The sequence below is a fragment of the Rissa tridactyla genome, chromosome 1 (genome assembly GCF_028500815.1).
Source record: "Rissa tridactyla isolate bRisTri1 chromosome 1, bRisTri1.patW.cur.20221130, whole genome shotgun sequence".
Lineage (NCBI taxonomy): Eukaryota > Metazoa > Chordata > Aves > Charadriiformes > Laridae > Rissa > Rissa tridactyla.
This window is the reverse complement of record NC_071466.1, coordinates 180,317,010-180,343,526: the sequence shown is the minus strand read 5'-3', so window position 1 is coordinate 180,343,526 and position 26,517 is coordinate 180,317,010. Positions and strand designations below refer to the sequence as shown.

Here is a 26,517-nt window from a genome sequence, read left to right as displayed (position 1 = left end):
GGCTGTTACGGTAAAAATATGAAAACAAATTTTTTAAAAAATGACCAAATTCCCCGCTTCCTTTCCTCAGCGCTCCCGAGCCCAGGCAGACAGTGCCACCTGCCGCCCTCCCTGACACCCCCCACCTCCTCCGCGCCGCCGCGTCTGCCAAACGCCCAGCGGCGTCACGCGGCCGACGCCCTGACGCCCCGCCCCGAGCGCCGCCGTGACGCCAGCGCGCCGCCGGAAGCCGCGGGGGATGGCGGTCGCGTGGGTGCCACCCCTCAGGGCCGCGGCGGGGCCGGGCCGGGCCGCGGCGGGGCCTGGCGGCGGCGGCGGCGGCAGCGACGGGGAGGGAGCTGAGCGCGGGCGGCGCGGCTGCGGGCGGCGCCCCCCCCCGGGGCAATATGTTCAAGAGAATGGCTGAGTTCGGGCCTGACTCCGGGGGCAGGGTGAAGGTGCGGAACCGGTACCGGCGGCCGGCGGGGAGGGAGGCCCGGCTCGGCCCGACCCGGCGGGAGGACTGACGGGAGGGCGGGCGGGAGGGAGGAGCGGGACCTCTGCAGGTACCAGCTTAATGCTTGTCAGTACGTGTCATTTTGAGGGTTTTCATTTATTTATTTATTTATCTGTTTTATTTATTTGTTTGTTTATTTATCTGTTTTCATTTATTTATTTATCTGTTTCTTTATTTAAGGGCGTTACCATTGTGAAGCCGATCGTGTATGGGAACGTCGCTCGGTATTTCGGGAAGAAGAGGGAAGAGGACGGTCACACGCACCAGTGGACGGTTTACGTCAAGCCCTACAGAAACGAGGTGGGGGTTTAACAGGGGTGGTCGTCCCGGCCTCGTAAGGGGTGGCGGAAGGATGTCAATGCTGGTGTCATTGTGTGGGGCTCCTTCAGCCCCGCTGCGGTGGACCCAGCAGCACCCCGCAACAGGGAGGGAGGGATTTGCAGCAAGGGCAGAAGGCTGGTGGGTCTCCAAAAAGGAAAAAGAGAGGGAAGACACTTTTCCTCCTGGAGTGTTTTTGGAGTGATCTTTCCAGGCTGGGGAAAACTGGAGAGCAGTCATGGGGACAAAATACTGACGGACTTGGGCAGCAGCACTGATTCTTGGATTTACTGTCTTGCTTTCCTACTGATTGTAAAGGTAGTTATGTCAGAAGAAATGATAGGCATGTGGGATGAATGAGTAAACAGTTGTTTTGTCATGCTGTGTAAATAATCAGAAATAACGATGTTTCTGTTTTAGGATATGTCTGCCTATGTGAAAAAAATTCAATTCAAGCTGCATGAAAGCTACGGAAATCCTTTAAGAGGTGGGTGTTGCATTTGGGCATTTGTTCCTAGAACTGCGGTTTTTTGATTAGTTCATTGAGGCTTTACTGCGCATATTAACCCTTCTGTTTCCTACTGCAGTTGTTACCAAACCACCATACGAAATCACCGAAACAGGCTGGGGTGAATTTGAAATAATCATTAAGATATTTTTTATTGATCCAAATGAAAGACCTGTAAGTACATTGAACTTGTAACAACGCTTAATTAATTAATTATGGTGGCCTTAAGCTGTGCTGTAGGATATTGCTGGTGAAAATAAGTCCCGTCAGCCGTGGAAGTAATAAAGCCTGTTCTTGTAGGACATGTATTTAATGGTTGGCCACTTTTTCTGTTTCTCTGCTTTACTACTGGTATTCATGATGACTTTTTCTGCATTTGGCTTCTCTGACGTTTACTAATGCGTGACCACATGTTGTGTCTTATCTGAGCTGAGTACATACTGAGGATTTCTCTTCTATGTGGCTTCCTAGTTTTAAGGTTTTAGAATATTTTAGTTATCTTTTTTTTTTTTTTGCACCTAACAGCTTTCATCAAAATCAGTCAAAAAGCAGCGAAAGTACTATGGTAGCATTAGTCTCGTTCCTAAGAAAACCAGGTTAAGACACTTCTTGAGTTGAACAAAGGATTGGAATTAATTTCTTTCTTCCCATCCTGTTTTAGACATATCTTGCAGGTTTGTTTATCCAGGTTTAGGTAGGAAACTTGACTGCCATATTTTAGGGGCCGGGGATGTTTATTTCTGGAAAGACTTGGGTTCCTTCTGTTGCATGAGCTACAGCAGTCCTTTTGCTTTAGCCATTTTTTTTGCCAAATGAGGTGAAAACTGAATTTCATGTTTTTCTTGAATACGTGAAAATTGATCCTCGACTAGAAAGGGCGTCCTGTGCTGTTGTGCTCAGTGGCATCCTGACTTACATTAATTCCGTTCACAGCTTGACGAAGCTCTCCTTAGTGTTTTTTCCTACGGCTGTTCTTGAAAGGCTGTTTCGGTGCCTGTTGTGTTCTTCCTTTCAAGGAAGTACCAACCGGAGCAAGGCATTGCTCTCATCCACGGGCCTGTTCGTGGAAGGAAGAACTGTGGGCTGCGTGCCCACTTCCCAGGTCGTGGTCCAAGTGGTCAGTGGTCCCTCAGGGCTTTGCAGAGGTCTTCCGTTCCTCTCCAGCTCCTGCCGTTTGCAGTGCAGTAATGGAAGAGTAACGCCACAGAGAGAAATTTCAGTGAAAAGCTATGCACAGCGCCCACCCCCCCCGCCCCCAGTGTTTTTCCTTCACAAGAAGGAATAGTAATGTCACAGAAAGCACTAACTGATTAATTATCAAAGTTGGCTTGAACTAAATCACCTATTTGGAAATGTTTATGAGAAGGTCTCTTTTAGCAGTTTTTATAGCCTGGTCCCAAACCACTTGCCTAGACGTTATTAAAGTATCAGGAAGCTGTTGGATAGTTGGTGTGTTTAACACTGAATATTAAATTTAAGTAATTCTACTGAAGTTATATGACACTTATTTTTACATTCTTGTAAGATTTTTAAATCCTATACAATTGTTTAGTAAGAACAAATACTGCTTGTTGATATCTATAAGACTTCTATTTCCCTAATAAAGCTAATAGTCAGTAATAGTCAATAATTATTATATTAGTCAAGCTAATAAAATTCTGTCTTTTGTACAGGTCACCTTGTATCACTTGCTGAAGCTTTTTCAGTCTGATACCAATGCCATCCTGGGAAAGAAAACTGTAGTATCTGAATTCTATGATGAAATGGTATGAAAATTTTTAATGTAATCCTTACTTTATTTTGAAGAGTATTAGTGATACTATGTATTTTTCTCTGTTAGATATTTCAAGATCCTACTGCAATGATGCAGCAGCTGTTAACGACATCTCGTCAGCTAACGCTAGGTGCTTATAAGCATGAAACAGAGTGTAAGTTGAAAATTAAAATATTTTAATATTAGAAATTCTTTGTGTTTGGTTTTAGTGGCTTTTTTTTCTGGGAGGTAACAGTACAATGGTTTTGGATGCTGCTAAACAGCTGTATTTTTGGATTACATTAGCTTCATCTTTTACAAAGTTACTAATACTTACTTGAAAATTTTTTTTCTGATCTGTATGCCTGCTGGAAAAAAAGGAATTCTGAATTGCTCAGTATGAAGAGTGATGGCACGATCTATGCCTAGTTTAACATCTTTGAAATGAGTTAAACTAGAGAATAAATTAAGGCCACTGTATTTGTGATAAAGTTCTGTTCAGCTCATTGGGATGCTAACTGCAAGCAATGATCACGCTCTAAGCACTGAAATATGGAACATTTAGTACAGTTTTAGTCAAAGCAGCAACCCTGTAGGGGTAGCGAAGTGTCTGAAAGCTTTTCCTGTCTTTTTCCCTTCTAATTCTTTAACTGCAGGTCATTTCATAACATACTTCTTCAGTATAGCTTAATGTTATTTGCCTCCTTATCTAATCTGTCTTTAAATATAAACCAGAATATTAAGAAAATTAAAGAAATTAAATGAAAATACATTGATTCATAAAATATAATGCATTTAGTGATGGTTTCTCTTCTAATCTCATCTCTTATCTTCTACTCAGAAAGGAAATGTAATATTTATTGAGCCAAAATCCTACCTTGTTAGGTACAAACTGTAATGTCATCGTAGTCCAGCTCACCTGGCCTTTGGCTTATCTGTATATTCTCCTGACACAAACGTCAGGTATTATTATACAGTGAATACTTAGAGCTAAGAGTGGTTATGAGTTTGAAGCTCTACAAATTTAGGGTTCCAGTTTGCCTTAGGTCCGTTTGGGTGTGTGGACGTGTGAGCTGCTTGTATTTTCTGCCTCGGTTTAGCCAGCCTTGAGGTGGATTTTTGTTATAGTAAAAAATTATCTATTTTGAGTAGAAAATGTTTAATAATTTGCATCATAAAAAAAGTCTTGCCCAAATTTAAATTTTTCTCAAAATTCCTGAATGTTTCTCCCTAGCATAGATAGAAATTTTTAGGGTTTTTTTTTTGTGTACGTATTTCCTTAGAATGTGCTATTGAAGCAGATATTCGTAAGAGCAAAGGAAGTACCACTAAATCTTTTAGATATATAGAATTAAACTCCAGTGAGACTCCAGAGAGTAGAAAGTGGTTACAGTACGCTGAAAAGGAATGACAGAACGGTTGAGGTGTGAAGGCATCTCTGGAGCTTATCTTGTCCCGCTCCCTGCTCAAGCAAGGGCTACCCAGATGGCTAAGGAATGTCTCTATGGATGGAGACTCCACAGTCTCCCTGGGCAACCTGTGCCAGTGCTCGGTCACCCTCGCAGTACAACAAAGTTTCCTGATGTTCAGAGAGAACCTCCTGTGTTTCAGTTTGTGCCCATGGCCTCATGTGCTGTCACTGGACACTACTTATAAATTACTAGAAATTCTCTGTAATCTCCCATTTATTTGCTGTCGCCTTGTCGGGGGTTTTTTTTCCCCACTTAATCTGGAAAATGATTTCGTGAATTAGGTAACTCCATCCACAAAACTGATGGCCTGAAGGAGGCCACAAAACAAGCTTTCTTTTGTTTTCTTTTTTTTTTTTTTTTAATTCTATGTTTTTATTTGGATACGATTTTGACTACAATCATTGAATATTTAAGGCTAACAGTAATAGATATTTTTTTCAGGACACACACCATCCAAATTACTGTTGCAATTTGAAAATAGAACCCAACACCTTTTCATGGTACTTAAAATATTTATTTTTCTTTCTCACCACCACAGTTGCAGATCTTGAAGTGAAAACTAGGGAAAAACTGGAAGCTGCCAAAAAGAAAACTAGTTTTGAAATTGCTGAGCTTAAAGAAAGACTAAAAGCAAGTCGTGAAACCATCAACTGTTTAAAAAATGAAATCAGAAAACTTGAAGAAGATGATCAGTCTAAAGATATGTGACGAGTGTTGACTTGATAAGAGCCTGTACTGAAAACGGAAGGACCTCAATTGTGAAATTGTATGTGTTCTCCTCAATTCTGTAACAGACTGTGTGAATTTCACTTGCAAATGATTGAAGTACGTGGCAACCGACTTCATAAATGGCAGAAAAAAGAAAGGATGTATCCTTGCATTATAGTTAAAATCTGTGGGTACTTAATGACTTATTTCAAATAGAGGGGTCTTAGAGACCAGACTACTTTTTTTTTTTTTAATTGCTTTCAAGTGGTATATAAAAACTTTGTATTAAGTCTTGTATTACTTCAATGTGCTTTTACAAAATGCCAGTGTTTACTTTTTTTACTTGCTTTTTCTACTGACTGTTTAGAGATGCATCTTTAAAGCTGAAAATAAAATATGCGGTTTTTTATTTTAATATTTTTTGTCTCTGTCCAGTTGTAAGCTTCCAGAACAATTGTAAATAGCATACCCTGGTTTAAGGCAGAGGTTGAAATACAATGGTATGCAAGTTGCTGAAGTCTGGTTAGAGTGATTTCTGCATGTCTGTTATCAGCACAGTGAAAAAAATGAAAACTAAAATCCTGAAAACAGGATTTTAAATAATTTGTGTATCTACAGGTAAGAGTTTCTAGCCCGTCTGCTTTAACACATCTAAACGGATCAGTTATACAGGTTATGCTCAGAGGCAGGAAATTATTCCGCTTCTGGTTTGTAGAAGTTTGTTTCATGTTTGTACTGTACTTCGGTCAGTTCATCAGATGTCTCTGCTGCTCCTTCCTCCTCATGCTCTTCCCCTGCTCCAGCGTGGGGAAGACAGTCCTCCAGGAACTCCAACGTGGGTCCTTCCCAGGGGCTGCAGGTGGATATCTGCTCCACCATTAACCTGTGGGCCGCGGGGGGACAGCCTGCCTCACCATGGTCTTCTCCGTGGGCTGCAAGGGAATCTCTGCTTCAGTGCTTGGGAGCACCTCCTCCCCCTCCTTCTTCATTGACCTGAAGTCACCTGGTGTCTGCAGGGTTGTTGCTCTCACATGTTCTCACTCCCCTCTCCAGCTGCTGTTGCGCTGGGGTCTTTTTTCCCCTTCTTAAATGTGTTATCATAGAAGTGCTACTACCATCGTTGATGAGCTCAGCTTTTGCCAGCAGCGGGTCCCTCTTGGAACTGGCTGGCATTGGCTCTGTCGGACAGGGGGGAAGCTTCTAGCAGCTTCTCAGATGCCACTCCTGTAGCCCCCACAGCTACCAAAACTTTGCCACACAAGCCTAATACATATTCTTAAGTAACTAGCAAGTGTTCCCCCTGAAAAATCAGTACATTATCTTCTACCTGTAACGTCCTGTGGGTTTTTTTTTTCTTTTCTAGAGGTAAAAGAGCCTGATAGAGATGATGCTACCTCAGGTTTTGAAAAGGCTTGGGCATCTTTCCCACTGCTTCAAGATACTGCGCTGCAGGAAACTGTGCTATGGAGAATCAAACATCCAACATCCCCTCTCCCATGGAAAACAATGTTGATGTTTTGAGAACAAAGCATTCTTTTCTTCATGATTAGCTTGGTAAAGACCTAGAACTGGAACAGTTTCAACGCTTGATATCTAGACTTAAGTTTTCATTAAGAAAAATAACTGTTAAAACTTGGCATATTTAGTTTATGGTATTACATAAACAGGTAGGTTGAGGAACAGCTTGTACCGGTGGTGTCTGCACTGCAGCCTATCCAGATTTTTCTGGCTCCATAATTGTTTTGGTTTATCGATTCAGTAGCCAACTGTCTTTTAAGCAGCAGCTGAAGAAGAATGTGCTAGGCAATTTGAGTACAGCAAAAGGTGCCATTTTCAGAGCTGTGCATTGAAAATAAGACTTGCACAGGCCACAGTATGTTACAGATTTTAAGGGTGAAAGAACACCTTTCAGAGAAAAGTTAAAAAAAAATTCGTATCATTTTCTTTCATGATACCTTTTTATTCAAAGTATTTATTTGGCTGCTTCCTTGTCTGTGACAACCATCAGTAGCAGGTTTTTAAGGAAAAATATAATAGGGTTAGCACAAAGTGAATCCTTCCAAGCATATTTTCTTAACTTCTTGCATTTTTATTCCATTTCCAGAGGAGGTTTTTAAGCTCCTTTTGCACATGCTGAAACAAAAATGGGAACGGAAAGCACAGTTTTGGTGATACTAGGTTGTATGCAGCATTGTTATCTTCATATTTGTCAGTTAAAATAATACTAACGTAGAGTAAGTCAGATGGAATATTAAATAAGTTCTGCAAGAGCTGTGACTACGCTGCTGTAACGGGCTTTAACAGACCAAAAAAGAATGGAGTGGTACCTTTTGAATCCAATGTTTTTGTAGGAGCCTAAAGTATTCTTTTTGCTTACATTTTTAATAACATCCAATAACCAGCCGAGTATTCAACTTTACAGAAGCAACAATCCTGGCTCCACCGTTGGTATCCATCAACATGCTAGACCAGTGATGTAATTTTTGTTCGTGGTTGGCGGGTCTTTTTCCTCACGGTTTTTCTTTCAACTTTTCGTATTTTTTTTCCACTGCTTTGTGCTCTCTGCAAAGATCACGCAAGAGTTGTTAGGATCCCCCATTAATAACAAGGCAAGAAAATCGTCCCAACATGTGTCCGTGCTGAGCAGTTACTGCTGACAGAAAACAGGAAGAATATCTTCTGCTTTACAAAGTTCCTTATGATGTTCTGTGTTTCCATTAGAAAATACTTTCTTCAGATGTTGAGAAAGTAACCGAGCCCTGTATTAGGCAGTAGTTAAACTCTGGAAAAAGTGCATGAGATTTAAGTGGTTTAGGATTTTGGCTTGAAAATAAATGTGAAAAAACCCCCGACCTTCCTGTATTTGACAATTAAACTTATCGCTGCCTTCTCTACAGGCAACTGCATGGTTCTCCGTGAAATCAATAGGTTTTGTTGGGACCTACGTGTCCTGCTGTTAAGAGCTGCCGATGCAAGCACCTGAGACAGCATGCGCACACAGCAAACGTACAACATAGGGATGACTTTCTAGCGTGTACCATTTTCAAAGTTACTCAAGCTGAAATAGAGTGGGGCACGTAGGGACGTGGCTGCATTTGACCTCCACTGCCTTAAAGAAAAAGAAAAAACCCAAACACTACACTCCGCTTTGTTTTTGGCAGCCCTGCAAAGATGTGAGTCCAGACAAATAGTTACAGTTCGTGCTTGCCAGGGGTGCTAAAGTGAAACACCAGCTATTTATATTGCTGAGACTGACTTTAGACTGTGGTTTCATCCTGACTTATAATTGTGAAACGCAGATGTATTTACATTTGCTTTGCAGAGGAGGGGGGAAAAAATAATCTGTCGTCGTGCTGCAGGCCCAGCGTGATATCGCTGACTTGCACAGTACACCAAAGCTTTACACTCCACTTGAAGTAACCCTTTGGTAGGTAAAGACAAAACACGTTTTTTCTCAGTTTATATGCTTCCTCTTACCAATTTTACCAATGAAGAATGTTTACTTCAGGCACCCAACATGCAAAACTGGTAGTTACTGCAGCCATTGCTGCTTCCACTATAAAGACTTGGGGGTTTTAAGTATTTTAGCTAAGACGCTTTAATAGTCACCGCAATAATTTCAGACGCTGACCGCTTACTTGACTTACTACCCAGTATTATTTATCGCTAGTCCCTTTTTTACCTAGCTCCATCTCATATAACTTAACTTCTTTGCTCTGCCTTTGGGTTTGGCACCCGGTAGTTTACAGACAGAGCGTGGAGCTGTGTGAGGCTGTGCCCAGGAGGTGTCTCCTCACAGGTGCCATTATCTGACAGGAGACGCATAAATACACTTAATTCAAAGATTTACTTGAGAATTTTTGTGGTTGGTAGAGAAGGGACTGGATGGAACAGACAGATGCTGGTAGTAACACCAGTCTAAACAGACTTTTGCTGCTTACGCATTTAATCCATATTAAATACATCAGCGTTTGTTTGCTTCTTAATGGGAATACAGATTTAAGAGCATTTCAGGTTGTTTTCAGACATCGGGTTGTTTTCCAAACACCAGGTGGCAGGTATGTCCAAAATATTCTCTAGTCCCAACGGCATTTTAATTACTGGGATTTTGGCAGCTCTGTGATCTCTTTGGTTGACCTCATTTTCTTTGAGACTTGATCATCCGATGAGACAACTTGTATTTGTTTCTGTAGGGGTGACCAAATTATCTCTTGCACGTTATGAAACTGTTCGGCAGCCTTGTGAGCAAATCCAATGATGTGCTGCGCCAGGAAGCAAAAAAAGGTGTGAATGTTTGTTTGCCATTTTTGTTCATTTGGCAAAGGAAGAGGCTTTCAAAATACAAATCTCTGAGGTTGTTCTTAGTTGTTTTTTTTTTCTTTTTCAGGCCAAGATTGTGTGACAGTATGAATGAACAAAACATAACTTAGGTACTCTACTGGACTGCATACTTCGTTTGCACTCAATTGGAGGTGCAAAATGGCTTGATTCTCCCCAAGTAAAAGTAATTATATTTTTAAACTTAATGTTAATAGAGTTACTAAGCTTCTTTGACTACTTACTGCTTAATGAATACTAGGAATGAACCTTTGGCTTCCAAGTATGTCAAAACTTAATTTTCCTGAATACAGTAGGGAAGAACAGCTTAAGCAAGGTGAAGAAGAGAGAATTAGGATGGTAAAAAAGAATAGCAACGACGAGAAACTCTAGTTACATATGCATCGTGATATAATTACTTGGGATTTATTTTAATGTTAATTTATGATACATTTATACTATTTCCATTTTTAAATGTTTTAAGCTAGAACATGAAATCATGCAAGTTTCTAGTGAAAGTCTTGCCTATGCAAATAGCTAATACACATCCAAAATTAAAATCTACATTTCAATTTTCATGGGAAAAACCTCTGGAATGGCCAGTGATTAGGCCACAAAAAGAACTCATTAGCATTGGAATATGCAGTTATTTGTCCTACTCCCTCCCTAATAATTACTATACTTTTTAAGGTGTTCATGTGTTGAACAAGTGGCTGGCACTTCTTATTCCCACAGCTGTGGAGAATTCTGTACTTCAGGACAGAAACAAATTTCATCTGATCTACTGCTTCTGCTCTGGGAATACTTTGACCTGAAGTGATCAATAGCTTTTTTCTTCCATATCTAATTCGGGCAAATCTCACATTTTTTCCACACTCTACAATTCAGCTTTATTTCCAATAGCATATTTCATTGAACCTCTGATCTAGAATGTTATTAAAGCACACGGTGGAACACGCTTCCAAGTTTCTCAGTGAAACATTCCGGTATCTTTATTCACAGGATCAAGAAACAAGACATATGGCTAAGCAAGGTCTTCTTTACCTGCTGAACTGATGAGACAAAACTTCACCTCAGTTTAATGACTCCAAACAAAAGATTTGAAATCACTTCACAGTTAAACCATAATTTCTAAGCTTGCATCTTTAAGCACAAGCACGCTGGGTAAATACAGGTATTAAGACTTGGCTAAAACAACATAGTTTATGCCTCTGCATGTAAGAAGGGCATCAATTTTTGCACTTAAAATTTGTAGATTTAATAGTGCTGCAGCCCTCTCCTGTTCCATGTGCTGGGTCTGTTCAACGTAGCAGGGCCAGCATGTGGCTCCTTTTTCCTGTCTATCTTTATTAAAGCAAGAATTAATGCAGGTCATTTTTGTGTTAATCACAGCCCTGATTAGTGATAACTATGCCCCACCTAAAGCTCCATTCAGATCCTAAGCCACTAAGCTACTTGGACTCCGGTTCAGAGGTAGTATGGAGAATCTTGAGAAGTTTGGTTTGAGGGGCTCACGTTTCACTTTTGGTGTTATTTCGTGGTTTCTGTATGGAAGTCTGTGTAGTAGTTAAACCATTTGCTCCGTAAACTAAATATTCCTGAGGAAGACTGAATCTGCATCTCATGGTTTTAGAAGTTCTTAACCATGAGGCCATGAGAGTACTCTCCATCGCTGCTGTCCTCAGTGTGCTCAGCTCTGCGAGACTTCTCTAGAACTGGAGAGGGAACCGGCAAAGGAAAACCATAACCGCGCTTCGTAATTAGGGCACTGGAGAAAACAAATCGAGCGCTTTTTTTCCAAGCTGAATAAAGCCGCCATCTCAGAAAAGGGTTAGATCCTTAGTAAATGAACATGTGTAAATTAAACGGAATTAATTTCCCATTACCTTCAGAAGTTACACGCCTTTTGGGGATTGTAGAAGAAATGTATATATGGGACAAATTGGAACTGATTTTTTTTCCTACTTGCTAGAGGTTAAGCACATGTGCGTGGTGACGCAAGACACAGGACAGGCACTTAAACTAGACAGACTGGACTCCGCCACCCTCCCACGTAGTGTTTGGAAATGATCAAAGCCTCCGCTGCTTTGCAAAGCTTTGTGGTTGCTCTGAATCTTCCTTTTTCCGTCCTTATCAGCAACAGCCAGGGCCTGCAGAGTTAGATGAACGTGGGCACGGCCCCGGATCACTTACAGAACGTTGTGTGCAATATCAGGGTGCAAAAACTGATTCGCTGTGGACTCAGCTGCCAGGCCTGCACGTCAGCCTGCGGCCACTGCTCTTGGGTAGGAGTTTGTACTCTTTGAGCATCTCATGGCCGATCGGTCCGCTAGTCCTCTTTCCTGCTAGATTCGGTCTGCAGTATTTAACAGTCATGAGTCTGCACTTTCAAATAGCTAATGCAGTCTAGCTAAATTAAAAATAAACTGTGTTTTGAGTTTTACTTACTTTTTATTAATGAACAAGCAATGAGTCCTTGTCCTCATGCATTTGCTGAGGATAGAGAAGATGGATTCCTAAGGCTGTGAATTATTTCTAGTGTTTGGCTTTTCCCCCCTCAAGGATAAAAGACAGAAACAAAGTCATTCCTGTAAAGATGATATTTGTACGAGTTTCAGTGTTACTTTCTTGGAACAAGCTGAAACACAATGTATATTTTAAGATGGAAAAGCAGTAAAACTTTTCATGGTTTCATTATCTGAAAAGTGAAATTTAGTGAAAGTTCGTTCACAGTCTAATCTGACCTCATATGGTACTAAATGCTTGCAAGTGCCCTGCCTCTGCATTTGGAGCTGGAAATGCTTAGTACTTAGTACTGAATGCTTAGTACTTAGTACTTAGTACTGAATAAACCTGATCTTCAACCCTTGTGAAGGCAGTAGGTTCCAATCAGAACTCTGGTGAACGAAGGCAATAAATCAGTAAATGGAGAAGCCACGTTTTCAAGGTAGAAGGGCCACTTGAGAAAAGGGCCACTTCACTAATGTTTTATATTTCATGATATTTACAGCATTCCTTTACAAGTATTAAGCTACGGCTTTTGGAAGTCTGATAGGTATCTATGCATAAATTAAAACAAACCATTTTTTTCAATATGTCACCTAGCCATTGCTATTGTATGCCCTCTTATTGACTTTGCAGTACAAATATTTTCTTGTAGTGTATTTTGTACATTTACCCAAAGATTTGCCCTTTATAAGTTCCATCTCTCTCCTCAGTTCTGTGCTACAGCTCCTTCACTACTCAACAAGGAGCACTAAAGCAAAATGATCTGTAAGGCAAAAAGCAAAAAGTTATACAAAAGTATAACTTGGTTTTGCTGCTGCTGTTCCTTCCAGAGCTTTATCTGACACTGCTGCTGTAGAGTGCTAGCTTCAGGGCCTTACCGAAATCTAGAGATAGTTTGTGTGACAACTCTTAAAACATTTTGTAATCATCTCACAGCCCTCCACACGCAAGCACGTTCAACTTGGTTATCAGCCTTTATACCCATGTCACCTCTCCGTGGTCTTGTGTAAAAATACCCCCAAAACCCAAACCCCTGTGGCTGAACCTCTGTTGTAGCGTCCCTGACACAAAAAATAAAATTTGCTTACCTACAGTAGTTTAATACTAGTAACATTTTGTAAACTGCATCTAGTGCTAAATCACTGATGCACTGTGTCAGACACTTACTTGTTATCATTACAGCTTTGGTTGGAATTTCTGCTTAAAAAAACCCCACCACCAAATAAATCAACTCAGTTACCCGGGTGTCTTCTGATCTCTTTGCTGCTCTGGAGTCATATCTGTTTTTCGAGGACTGACTGTGGTTTACTCCACTTGGACTAGAATTGCATCCAAACTAACTTCAGTAAAGACACTTTGTAATTGTGAAGCAGAACTAGATTTGAAATAACATTCTCATGATCAAAGATTCTAAGAAGCTTTTGTAGTAATTGGAGAATAACAACTATATAAAATGTGTTTGCTTCTCATATTTAAATTAAGCATAAAGATAAAATGCATGAGAGGCTTATTAAATGAACATACAGATACTGCATCTGATAAGATCAAAGCAATTGAGTGGGATTTTAATTTAGGCATTTGACTGACTTTGTCTAAAAAAAAATGTTTTTGAAGTAATGCTGGCCTTGTTCCATAATATCTGAGAGGTTCGCTCAGTTGTGGATTGCTCCACTGGGCTATTCCCTCCCCTGCTGATATATTATTATTTATATCATATCCTGAGAATACTGTACATGCAAAATGCACAGGCAGAGTTCCAGGCCTGAAGGCCTTCAATCTACATGGGCAATATAGGATGGGTGGTATAATAAATTGCAGTTCTTTACTTGAACTGTAAGCAACGTCTTTCAGCTCTAAAATTATACCCTTCATCCACTTTGAACTGAAGAAGCATTCAGTTCTCATCCTGTGGCAACACAACTCAGTCTGATTATAGTGGGTACGTGAAGCGACTGCTGTCTATGGGTTTCACCAGCTTTAACAAAATAGGCTGCTTTTAAAAAATTAGTATTCCTGCAAGTCACTTGCATGAAAATTGTTCTTACTGTTTTAAAAAAGGAGAGATGGAAATAAGACTTGAGCCAAAATGCTCTGAAAATCTCCCATTTGCATCAAAAAGGCTTTGATTTGAGGGCTGGAGTGGGCATGCAGTTGTTTGGTACAGAACTAAGTAGCCTGGAGAAGAAAACTTAAGAACAAAAACTCTCAGTTTGACGAAATAAGCCTGTATCCGCCGGTTGTGAATGCAGAACAAAAAAAACCCAAATACTTCAGGCTGCTTCACTGAGGTTTGCACTGACAAGTGGGTCTTAAATAACACCAGACGCAGCCTGCCCTGAGCTCTAACACAAAGAGCAACTACTTGAACATCTCAGGGAAGGCCAAGGGTATGACAGAGAGAAGGAAAAAAACCATCAAAGGTCACCTATGGTCCGCAGTTACCAGTTTGGTTCTTCTGCCACACTGAAGCTCTCTTCCATGAGGGGGACGAAGCTTCCTTAGCAGTGGAACGAACTTCCCCGAGACTCATAAACTTCCAGCTTTTCTCACTTCACCTTAAAGATCTATTTCTTTTGTGTTCTTTAATATAAAGACAAGCCATTTTTTTAAGTGCTTCACAAAAGCAAAACCTGTCCTGTCGTCTTCCTCTCCCCCTGCTAAGAGGCAGTATGGAATAACAAACACAATTGGGATAAATACCTCTCTGCAGTAGCTAGTCCCACCTGCTTTGGAAAAATTCCATGAACGGGACTTCCTTGGTCTCCATCCTTCAGACTCTTCCCTATACTTGTTTCTGCGTGAGAGAATGATGTTGGTATGTATTTTCATTCTGTCCCTGATTTGGCTTAAAATATATGCTATTATACGTAATTGAAGGGAAATCTAATTGTTTCTGCTTAAAATAATTATTGCTTAAAATACCATTAAATTAGCAAGTCTGCTTTTATTTCCCTTATTTCACGCAATTATGTAGTTTGCTTCTACTAGCTTTATGTGTGAATTTAGGCAGTCCTAAAAGTGAGAAATAATACACTGGCTGCAAAATGAGGCACCGTAAAAGCAGCTTTACATTCCCTTACCAATAATTCTGCTTTGCCATACTTCGCCCTTTCTTCTTCTATGCCTTTTCTAAGGGAACTGCCCGAAGTTATCTCACAGATTTTTATGCTGGCTGTCTCAACTCTAATTTTAAAAGTAATTTTTTCAAGGACTGGAGTGATTCCTCACCTTGGATGGCCCGTTACCCTCACTTAGTGGTTTCTGCCCGCATAGTAAGAAGGTTCTTGCTTTCCTGAAGAAGCCCACTCCTAATATACCGGGGAGAAATTAAAAAAAACCCTGGCATTTATGGTTTTGTTCTTTTAAAACATCAGGCTGTGATCAGTAGTTCAGCAGCGGCTTCAGAAGCTGAGCCTTCCTCCAAGCAGGAGTGAGACCCTAAGAGAAGGGTAGGTGACATCTTTCAGAGCCCTCCGATTTTCATCTGTCTGTATAAATCACGATGCTGAGTTATCCGTTCACTTCCAGCTGCGATTTTGGAGTACGTGGGACAAAGGCACATGAATGAAGGAGAGTGAAGCCTGCTGCACCAGTGTTCAGAACTGTTGATCTTGCACTTTCTCTGACCACTGCTTTCACTAACAAATTATGATTAAGAGGCAGGAAAGAAGAATAATCCTGCCAGTGTGAGCTTGGGTTCCCTCTGCAGATTTACTGCTGAGCAGGCAGAGTTGTTTTGGAAGACAGAACGAGAGCGTGTTTCACTATTTTTCAATGTGACAATTTGACTTCTTCAGAGAAGCTTTTATTTCCTGCATAAAGGAATATATCCACCCCAGAGAAACTGTCACTGAAGGTCACTGCGGGTCCAATTTACTTCACTATTTACATCAAAGTTAATCTGAAGTAATGTATTTTATCTTTTCTACTCCAGATAGGAAAAACCCTGGATGAGAACAAACACAATTATATCTGATTTTGCTAAATCGGATCCATCGCTACTAGGGGAAAAAATCCAGGTTGCAACTTTAAATGTTCCTTTAAATGTTCTTCCTGAGAACACCAAAAGGCAATTTTCTTGAAAAAGCCAGGGTATCTCTTTCATTGCACCGGACACAACAACTTGTGTGTCAGAGAAAGGAGTTTCAGAAAGGCAGATACCTAACTGTGGTCTGTGAAGTAGATTAGAATTTGACTTTAAAGACCACTTCCCAAAGACAATTCAGTCATTCTGCCAACCACAATGTCCCTTCGTTATGCAAATGACCAAGCAGAGCAGCGATTATCTGCCTACACCAATGCAGGTCTTTCCACCGCTGCTGGCTTTTTTGAAAGTACCTGCTGCCCCTATAGGCACTGGGTCCCCCTCAGAGTCAATTTAGCAATCTCTCAGTGTGAAAAAAAAAAAAAGTTTATTTAAATGTCGTCCTGGAACCGAGAATGACTAATCCATCCATTCATGAAAACCATCACAAAGATACTTTGAGGGTTTTATAAAAAACATTCTGTAAGTCATTCTGTAAACGGATGGCAAAATACATACCAGTAACAGCTGTTCTAGTAAAAGTTTACATCAGTTTGCTAGTTAGTTTTCTTTTCTCATTGTCTCAGATCCTATATGTTGCCATTCTATGGGCAGAATTTTCTGCTACTGCAATGTTTTTCTTGACTGGAAACTGTAGCAGGACGTATTCTTGCAAGGATGCAGGCTCCAGGAAAAAAGTAGTGTTATTTTTAACATTTTCTCTCTAGTAGTCACCATTCATAACTTACAACATGCACTGTGAAAAGACTGAGAAAACCATTGATTGATTTAAATCTGCCTTAATTTTTTACCAAAGGCAAAAACTCCACACACTGGTGCTTAATCATACTTTGCATCATGTACAAGCATGTAGTTTTCCGTACAAATTCCATAAGGTGCTTAATCTGCTATTGCAAAAATACTTATTTGCATACAATCACACCCTGCTGTGGTTTTAAATGTTTTCTGAGAATACATTTTGAGCCTATTATCTTAACCTCACTGCCTTTCTACCCACATATAGACTAGCAGACATGCAAACCCTTTAATTTTTATTCAGGCCTGACTGCAATTAAGTTGAAGTGCATCTGTTCTTTAAAACTATAGGACTCAGCTTATTCCGTAAGTGTTGTTGGTGAATACACTGTTGTTCAGCTGCTGAGCTGTAGCAGAGTCTGCATCTTACAAATAAAAGTTCTTATTCCAGGAGAAAACAGCAACAGGCAGTTTGGGGTATTTTCGTAGTCTGAATTGTTTGTTCATGCCATGCATGCCAGCTGTTGAACAGAAGCAGTCACAAACAGCACTATCTTATCTTTCAAAAATCTTAACCCAAATACCAAGAAGCACTGACCCTACGTAGAGAAATCAAGGCAAAGAACAACACCTTTTTACCGGCTTTCTTGTTGGAGACGGGTCTGATCCAGATGCAGAGAACATGCACTTACACAATGACAGCGTGCAACATGGCAGCAGACGCTACGCTAGGTGTTCCCCATCATTCAGCATCTGACAAACTATTTATGTATCATTTGTTTAAAGAAGACATTGGAAGTAAAAACCAAAAACTAAGTGTGGACAACAGTGAGTCCTGCTATAGCTGCACCCTGACAAATACCTCCTCTTCTTGACGTATTTTTACAAAGTATTTTAATGACTACTGTCAAGCCACTAGACAGAAAGCACCACAGCTGACTCTGACTTTCTTTATAGCAAATCCAAAGTGTCTTGTCCCCACTCTGTTCTTGCACTGAGTTTTAATGTATATTAGTTAACCCAGACCAAATATATTCCACTTTTGTCAATTAATATACCACATGGAATACTGTATAGTTAGGGCACAAGCACGTGGTAAGAACCTATCTTAAGAAGACAGAACCACGTAGGTTGCAGTGGGCCTCAGGAGGCCACCGTGGGCCACCTACTGCTCAAAGCAGGGCCAGTTGGAGCAGATATTACTCAAGACTATGTCTAGTCAAGCTCTGAGAATCTCCCAGGAAAGAGGTTGCACAACTTCTCTGGGCAACTTGTTCCAGTATTTGACCACCTTCATGGTAAAAATAAGTAAGTAAGTAAGTAAGTAAATCAATCAATCAATCAATCTCTGTATCTAAGTAGAATTTCCCATATTGCAACTTGTGTCCATTCCCTCTCAGTCTACCTGAGAAGAATCTGGCTTGCTCTTCCATGCAAGCAACAGTAGTGAGTTCTTCCTTTAGCCACCCTTCTTAAGGCTGAACAGTCTCAGTTCTTTCAGTCTTCTACAATACACCATTTTCCAGTCCCCTGACCATCTTGGCATCTCTCTCCTGTATTACCTGTAAAATGGCCATACTGCATCAGCCTACACAGGCATGCCTAACTCACTGCTGATCTTAATGACCAGGACTGAACAGTCAGGAAGAGAGTATAAGGAACAGGTCAGGTATAGCACAATCCTTCCTGATACGTAATCAGTTTTCAGTAAATCATTGGTTAGGGAAAATCTGAACCAAAGGACACTGTATTCCATTCCATTTACTAGCTGCCAATGCACTGCTTCCCTCTTGAATTTAATCCCTTTTTGAAAGTAATTATAGTTTTAGCTTCCACATTTCTGGAAGCAGTGAGCTCCATACTTTAGTTCTGCAGCATCTGAAAAAAAGACTACCTTTTGGTTGTTTTAAACCTGCTGTCCATGATTTCCCCTGCGTACCCGCTTACTAGAAATAGTGAATAAAAGCTCCCTACCTTTTCTCCACAAGCCACCATTTTACATAATTAAATTATCTTCCCTCAGTCATCCAGGCATTGTCACTTTTGTCTTTTTCAAATTGAAAGGTTCATTTTTTAAACAGAACCTGTTCTCTGTTTTATTACTATTTTCTACCTTTACCTTCTTTCTGACCTGAGAAACCAGAGCTTCATACTGTTCTCTAGATGTGGCCACACCACTGATCTCCACAAAGAGGTCACCACATTTTCTGCTCCATTCTGTTTTCCTTTTCTAATAATTCTTGGTATTTTTGATCTGGAGCTGGAAATTAAGTTTCCAAAGAATGACCTATAGAGACCCTAAGAACTCCTTCTATAGCAGTAACAGCACATGTAGAACTCAGCACTAGGCACATATAATTAAGTTTGGGTTTGCCTGTATGCGTTACCTTACGTTGATTGAGACTGAATTTCAATTTCTAGTTTAACACCCATGCTGCTCAGCAGAATGAGATCCTTTTGCAACTCCTTGCTGTCAGCTTCATACTCCACTACTGTAAAGGATTTTGCATCCGCAGCAAACTGTGCTGCTTCCTTACTCACTCCCTTTCCAAGACCATTTCTGAGTATGCTAACTAGTGCAGGTCCCAGCATGAATCCCTGTGGGAGTCCAATCGTAACTCTCCCGCAGCGTAAAAAATGACTATTTATTGCTACCCCATTAACCCTTCTCTTTCAGCTAGTTACTAATTCACAAGACAGCCTTCCTTCCTAACCTATGGCAGCTAATGTTCTTTAGCAGCACTGGTGAGGGACTGTGCCAAAAGCTCTTTTGAAATCACTACAATGAATATATCACCCTGGTTTATCAGTTTGTTGTTCGTCACAGAACTTCATAATTATGACAAAGCTTCTCTATCTACAAAAACCCATGTTGATTTTTCCATAGTCTGACGTATTTGTCTGTATGCTGAAGCCTCACCCCAGCTGTCACCGATTTGCTTGCGTGACCTGAGACAAGTCTCGGTGACTACAGCAGTAAGAGGACTCAGATGCTGAAAATTAACACTTATGATCCTTAAATCCAAAATGACTGCCTTCAAAATTCTCATCCAGTTGCTTTCCAGCTATGGAGGTGCTTACATTCCATAAATTCTTATTTCAGTGAGGTTCCCAAAACATCTCTGACAGCTTCTTTTACTTGCCAGCAAGATAATTCTACTCCTAAAGGTCCAGCCCAGACAGTCACAACTAAACTATTTCAGTGGCTAGGATTAAGGAAGCTGTAATAGCCATATGATGGTTATAGCACACCCTGAGCGAAAGAAAATGTTAATTTATATGTTCATAGATGGACGATGAAACCAAACCTAAGTCCTCCACAAGCAGAGTTCCGGGGTTTCTAATCACTGAACTATAGGGAAAGGACAGGATGGTTTCTCCTACCCCTTAGATGTTCATGTCCTGTATAGAGCAACCCCCTTATAGGCATCTAACATGAGTTTACTGAAGTGAACTCCAAGAAGAGCAAGCAGCTCCTTCCAAATCAGTTAGTTTTGAGGATGCTGAGAGACACACTGGTAAGTTTTGCAGCTGTACTTGCCTGCCTGCTCTGCCTCTGCATGGAAATACCATTTGCGTTGGCAAAACGGACTATTTGTCAGTGTCCTGGTTATGAACTTGCAGTGTGGACCTAACAACATTCCTGAATTAGCACCACAGAGGCTGAGGCAAAGGCACATAGTCCATCTGCCAATTTTCCAATAGCAGTCATAATACCTGCTCGTAGGACACAACAGGACACAAGCCTGGCATCTTACAACATCTTTTAGCACTGTGACTTCAGTTTAGCCAGCTTCTTGTTCAGAGTGGATCCCACGTGATCCCGTTCCCCCACTTGCTTCCACCCTGTATCATATAGGAAATCTGGACAGAATCATAGAATTGTTAGGGTTGGAAGGGACCTTAAAGATCATCTAGTTCCAACCCCCCTGCCATGGGCAGGGACACCTCCCACTAGATCAGGTTGCTCAAAGCCCCATCCAGCCTGGCCTTAAAAACTTCCAGGGATGGGGCTTCCACCACCTCTCTGGGCAACCTGTTCCAGTGTCTCACCACCCTCATGGTGAAGAACTTCTTCCTAACGTCCAGTCTGAATCGTCCCATCTCTAGTTTTAAGCCATTCCCTCTAGAAAACTAGCTGCGATTGATTTCACCCAGCAGCAAGGCTATCCAATGTTAACTGCCACAAATCTGAGCAGTGCAGTACCAAGACCCTCTGTAGACCTAATCCCCACTCCCTTATAAGTAAAATGAAACTATATTTCTCCTATTTTAAAGGAAACACAGAAATAATTCCACAAATGCTAAGGAAGTATCAACTAACACAATGACAAATGCCCAAAGAATACCTACGTAGTTATTCCCTAAACGAATAAATAACTAAGGCTAAGGGCACTTGCTGCATGCAGAAATTTAAAATAACCAGCTGTTTTCTCCTGTAAGAGTTATCTATTCTGTGTCCTGAATGAGGAAGGGGCAAAACAGAAAAATGGTATATGATAGGCTACTTAATTCCATCCTACTTTGAGCCTATAAGGGAGTCAAAATTACAGTTGCACAAGTTGCCTAATTTTTAAAAGTCTGACATTGTGACAATGGTCTTTGAACACTGTTTTGTACATAGCACATAGTCAAGCGTGCACGGTTCTGAGGTCCTGAAACTGAAATACAAAGGGGTGAAGTAAGGACATAGCAGCGATCTTCACTTGGAATTTCCTTGCTTTTGTCAGCTGAAGTCAGATCTTGAACGTTATTGCAACACACTGAAGCTTTTTTGCATTTAATTAGATTTACGTCCCACTTGGTTATCACAGGCTAGTTGGAAACAGACGTGTGTACATTCTGCAGTCAACACATTGATGCTCCTCCTGGGAAACAGCCAGCAAGAAGTTACACGGAACTGCGTGTGGCAGCCTTTGTTAGGGGAATGGAAACAGTTCAATTTGGTTAAGCAGAACATTAATTTGTGAGGAGAACTGAATTTGTATATATACTTGGGAGACCCAAAAGGCAGCTTCACTTGCAATGGTGTTTTTCAGGCTTTCAATATTCAAATGGCAAGGGACCAAATATCTAATATCTCAAGGACTAAAATACATAGCATCTCAGACAGCAAGCTCAGCCTAAAATGAGATCAGAGAAAATACCTAAGTTTAAAATTGTGTTTTTGCAGCTCATTGTATTATCTTTAAAAGTCTACTGACCAACTGTCACAACAAGAAGTATCCCCTCCTTCACAGTACATTACTTAGAGTTCATGGATCTTTTAATCATGTCAGTGGTAGATTTGTACAAGAACAAGACAATTTATACAACTGAGAAAAACCAAATTACAATACAGACAGCCACATGAGGAATTCCTGAATGACCAGGTCTGCTCCACTTTTTCCTGGATACCACAGGAATAAAAGCAGAAGGTTTGTCATATTCCAGCAGTCATTTCAGCAAAAGTTTCATTATGTGAATTAAAATGTCCAGCTGCAAGACGCCTTTATTTACTTTTGGATTTGAACTCTTTTTTTTTCCATTTTTAACTGAAATGATGACAACTTAACTAATGATGACAATACTTAAGGAAGTAGTGAACTACTGGTTTAAATTATTGGCTCGATCTTGTACTTCCTTCTGAAAAAAGAAAAGACTATTAACTTTACTGGGGAGGTGTTCTTTCTTAAGAAGTGCAGGATCAGGCCATAAGCGGCTGCTATATAGCCCTTACTGTATGCAAGGGATTTGTTCAATTGTGAAAACAAAAACTTCTTGATTTGATATACAAAGAGTCATTCTACTTAGCATGCCACACATGAGGGGAGGCAGAACGTGACGTGACTGGCGTTACTCTGTTCACCTAGCACACTAAGTCCAACTCTCTCTCTTTGTAAATCTGTTTTCCAGCTCCTGAAATGTTGTTATAGACTGAATGCGTGGGGTTTTTTTTTAAAGAAGTTTTTGACACAGTGTCAAATGGAATTTGGAAAGAGGGGTGTGTGTGTCAAAATAAAATTACACTCTAGGTAGCCTCTTACAGCAGAGTGAGCTTCTGTACCACATTTCAACCAGACACATGCTTTTGCTGCTGAGTCATAAACCCCGAAAGACAGTGTTTATAATAGAACCCTCACCTATAGCTGGGTTAGGTGGTGCCTATAGCAATATCAAAGGCCTCCTTTATTACAAAACAAAGCGTCTGCAAGGTTCTATGATTTGTAATGAGGATGTTGCTATGGTTTTAAGAGAAACTGTTTACTCTCCTATGTTTACTTCAAGAGTAGAATTTAGAGGTGAAACATTAAGGATCTGAATCAGTATCCATCTCCAAAAATACATCCAGGCTTCATGCTCAGGTATACGCCTCTCATGCTGAGCAGAAAAGACTTCTCGGACAAGAAAACAAACTATTCATGAAATGGGATAGGTTCCAAAGTTCTTGGGAAGAAGAAATAGAACTCCTTCACTTTATACCCTTGAGAAGTTTGTTGCCATGAATCTCTGAACAACATATGAAAGGAAATTGCAGAAACATAATGCAGAATTTGGAGTTCCCTCTTTTCTTTGTCAGGTCCAAGCATTAAGAAAGAATACCGGATAAATAAGGGATCACTTTCCTAATCAGATAAATCTGCTGTTAAAATGTTGTATGTGACTGCACTGCTGTCTTGCTTACAGAACCGAACACTGCCTAAATCAATGTAGGTGACAGGCAAAAGCACATGACCTGCAGCAGAGTCCAAATTTCATCATAAAACCCACCACAAAATGTTGGTATTATCTTGTAAGAATCCAGGAACTGGAACAAGAGGGGTCTATGAACCGACACTGAAATACATTAAGACACTGAAATGAGAACTTCTGGAAATACAAGCTACAGTATATCTGATGCGGTTCAATTTTATTTCCTCTTCAAAGACTAAGAATTTTTCCAAAATATTTATATGACCTTCTAATTTTTAAATAAAAATGAGGTGTTAACCTGAAAATTTTCATTTGGGGTGAAAGTTTCATTATTAATAAAGGAGTTAATTCTAAATAGACCTAAAATTTAACACCTTTAAAATGAACATTTAATTGGGTAAAACAGTTATGTATCAGAGAATGATGAAATGTATGATTACTTTTGTTGCCTCAGAAAAGCCATGCATTTAGCACACCCAGTAGCCACTGTATAAGACCATATAAGAAATGCCGAAGCAAACAAATTGAAATATTTAGCTACTAAAATAATAATTTTACAAATTTTAGCTATGGGCTAACTGCTTCTGGAAAAGCTTTAAAGGTGTCAGCAGCGTCTAATTTTTAAAAAGAGAGAAAATGAGCTCTAGTGAAACAACAGAGAAGATCTCTGACTTCAAAGTTGATCGAAAGAAAGTTTAGGAAGATCTAAAACAGAACTGAAGATGCCATCAAAGGACTTAAAGCAATGTAAGTTCAGTATTTGCAGAAGTCTGCAAGCAGCTACGCAATCTTTGAAAGACTAGTAATCGACAGAGCATCTGGACAGAGCTGCAATAATCTCAGTTTGGGACGACAAAAATTATTGTAGATATGACCAGCAACCAATATGTCATGGATCCAAAACATCTATGAAGTGGGAAAGAGAAGGAACAACAACGTGACCAGTTAGAAATTCTCAGCAGGAATGAGACACAGCAAGGTCTAAAGAAGCCAAAGAACCACCTGGAAAAAGATATGAGAGACACAGAGCACGGCAAAGTTCCAGTACCTAAATACAGAATTGGTCTGGCAGTAAATCTGGGTGAGCTGGGTAAGATAACACTCAGGCAAACGGTGAAGATGACTAATTTGACAGGTGAACAAAACCGGCACTTCACCTTTGATGAAGACATTGAACTTGACTGTCGAAGAGACACTGTGTTATCCAAATTTAATAAAAATCCAGATATTAGTTTAAATGCAGCCATTCACATGAGCTGGTAAAGGCATGCTGAGAGCTAGAGAGAGTAGAAAAAGAAATAAATGACCCAGCAAAACAGACGTTATTCCTTGCTCATCCAGACACTGCTGAGAGGGCTATGGAAAAAATTGCAATGTACAAATACTTAGCTGGATGTGGATTCGAGATCAACAACTGAAGCCAAGGGGACTTTAAGGCAAGTCTGCGTAACAGAGGACCTGAAGGTCACAATGAATCCTGCAGATGTTTATCTTAAGAACAGCTCATGGCTTTGTAGCCCATTGATATATTACATTGAAGGGATATGAACATACACAGTCTGTTAGATGAGAGTTTGCTACATGACTTCACATATTACATGACTCAGCTATAGGAAAATCCCATTCCCTCTGCTTTATCCATCCAGCTCTCTGAGCGCTGACTCACATGCACAGAAGCCAACAGCTGCAATGGTACAAATGTTAAACCACAGTTGTGTTCCCTTTCCTTCTAGATATTGTCACCTTTCTAGGACGTACAGCTGAAGAAAATCTCTGCATGGACTTCAGCTTCTCCAGCTCTCATACAACTATAGATTAAATGATTATTGGGGAAGTGGAGTACTGTCATCCATTTGCTTCTGCCACTTCTGCAACGAACCAGTAACTGTCAAGGGAAGGGAAGAAAGGTGAGCAACTGCCAGAGCAAGATTCATTCTCCCTGACGAAGACTTTAGATAAACTGAAACACAGTCAAAACATGAGTTGCATAACCCCTGAGAAAGTAAGATAGACAGATCAGTTCTGTGAAGTAACTCAGTGTTATGCATTGTTTGGTGGAGAGGTCAGAAATTAGGGCAAGGCCAAGGAACAGGGAAGTGTAGCACGATCTGAGACAAAGCTGAGAGTTTTGTGCAGGCTGCTGGCCGCTCTGAGACCAATGCATTTGATTTGTGCATGTGTTGGGACAGTAATTACACATTCAAGATTAACTGTAAATTACAAGGTCTTCTGGACCGAGACCTGTCACATGTATTGGTCTGTAAACAGGCAGCGGACAAGATGACGTATGGGTAGTGACAGTAAGAACAAATGTGTGGTGGTTTTTTGCACTGGCTAACAGGAGTGGTGTTTCCACAAACCTGCACAACATGCAGGTGTGGCACCCTCTCTCCTTCTTCTTTCCCACATTTCTTTTTGCTGCATTTTTTTCTTTTAATATATACACCGTTTACCTTTGCTTTCAGTTGCACGTTGTGTACTTCATGAAAACAGAGCACCTTCAGTAGCTGTAGACGAGTTACCACGGCAAGTGTTTAAAGTAACACTGGTACATTGGCTACAACACAACCGACGGCGGCTGCCTGGCAAGAAATTTAAAACAAACCACGCCAAACCGACTGAGCCAATCCTTTCCAAAGACGTGCGTGCAATTACAGCTTTAGTTCTTTATTATTTATGTATATATGTATGTATTTATTTATTTATTTTTACCTGAGAAACCAGTAAGACCCGCTTCGCGGACGCCTCCCCTCATAGCTGGCCCCTGCACCGCTCTGAGGTGCACTCTCTGCTGCCTGTCGGCTCCCCCGCCGGGTGGGTGACGGGCCGGGGCCGGATGAAGGGCTGGGGCCAGGTGACGGTGTCGGGCCGGGTGACAGAGCCGGGGCCGGGTGACAGAGCCGCCGCCGCTACCCTCACTCCCCTCACCGTTCAGCGGCCCCCCGCGCACCGCCCCCTTGGCTGCTGCCTCCGGAAGCCGTTCGC

General features: G+C 40.8%; 1 protein-coding gene and 1 long non-coding RNA gene across 2 annotated transcripts; one reads left to right on the top strand and one right to left on the bottom strand.

Annotated features, from left to right (window-relative positions):
* Positions 1 to 284: 284 nt before the first annotated feature.
* Positions 285 to 5,670, top strand: YEATS4 (YEATS domain containing 4). The gene is made up of 7 exons (XM_054180884.1): positions 285 to 437; positions 677 to 796; positions 1,235 to 1,301; positions 1,402 to 1,496; positions 2,996 to 3,088; positions 3,163 to 3,250; positions 5,086 to 5,670. Exons 1-7 carry the CDS (start codon positions 387 to 389, stop codon positions 5,253 to 5,255), a joined length of 684 nt encoding a protein of 227 aa, XP_054036859.1. The 5' UTR covers positions 285 to 386; the 3' UTR covers positions 5,256 to 5,670.
* A 3,359-nt stretch (positions 5,671 to 9,029) lies between these two features.
* Positions 9,030 to 26,464, bottom strand: LOC128900115 (uncharacterized). The gene is made up of 3 exons (XR_008463205.1): positions 26,245 to 26,464; positions 25,986 to 26,114; positions 9,030 to 9,517 (listed from the first exon to the last, which is right to left on the bottom strand). It is a non-coding gene; the product is annotated as an uncharacterized LOC128900115 (long non-coding RNA).
* Positions 26,465 to 26,517: the final 53 nt, after the last annotated feature.

What these genes read in the sequence shown, in the direction of transcription:
- YEATS4 (XM_054180884.1), top strand. Translation starts at nt 387, where the DNA reads ATGTTCAAGAGAATGGCTGAGTTCGGGCCTGACTCCGGGGGCAGGGTG. An exon ending in ACTCCGGGGGCAGGGTGAAG is followed by an intron (nt 438 to 676) that starts GTGCGGAACCGG and finishes TCTTTATTTAAG; the next exon opens with GGCGTTACCATTGTGAAGCC. An exon ending in TTATAAGCATGAAACAGAGT is followed by an intron (nt 3,251 to 5,085) that starts GTAAGTTGAAAA and finishes TCACCACCACAG; the next exon opens with TTGCAGATCTTGAAGTGAAA.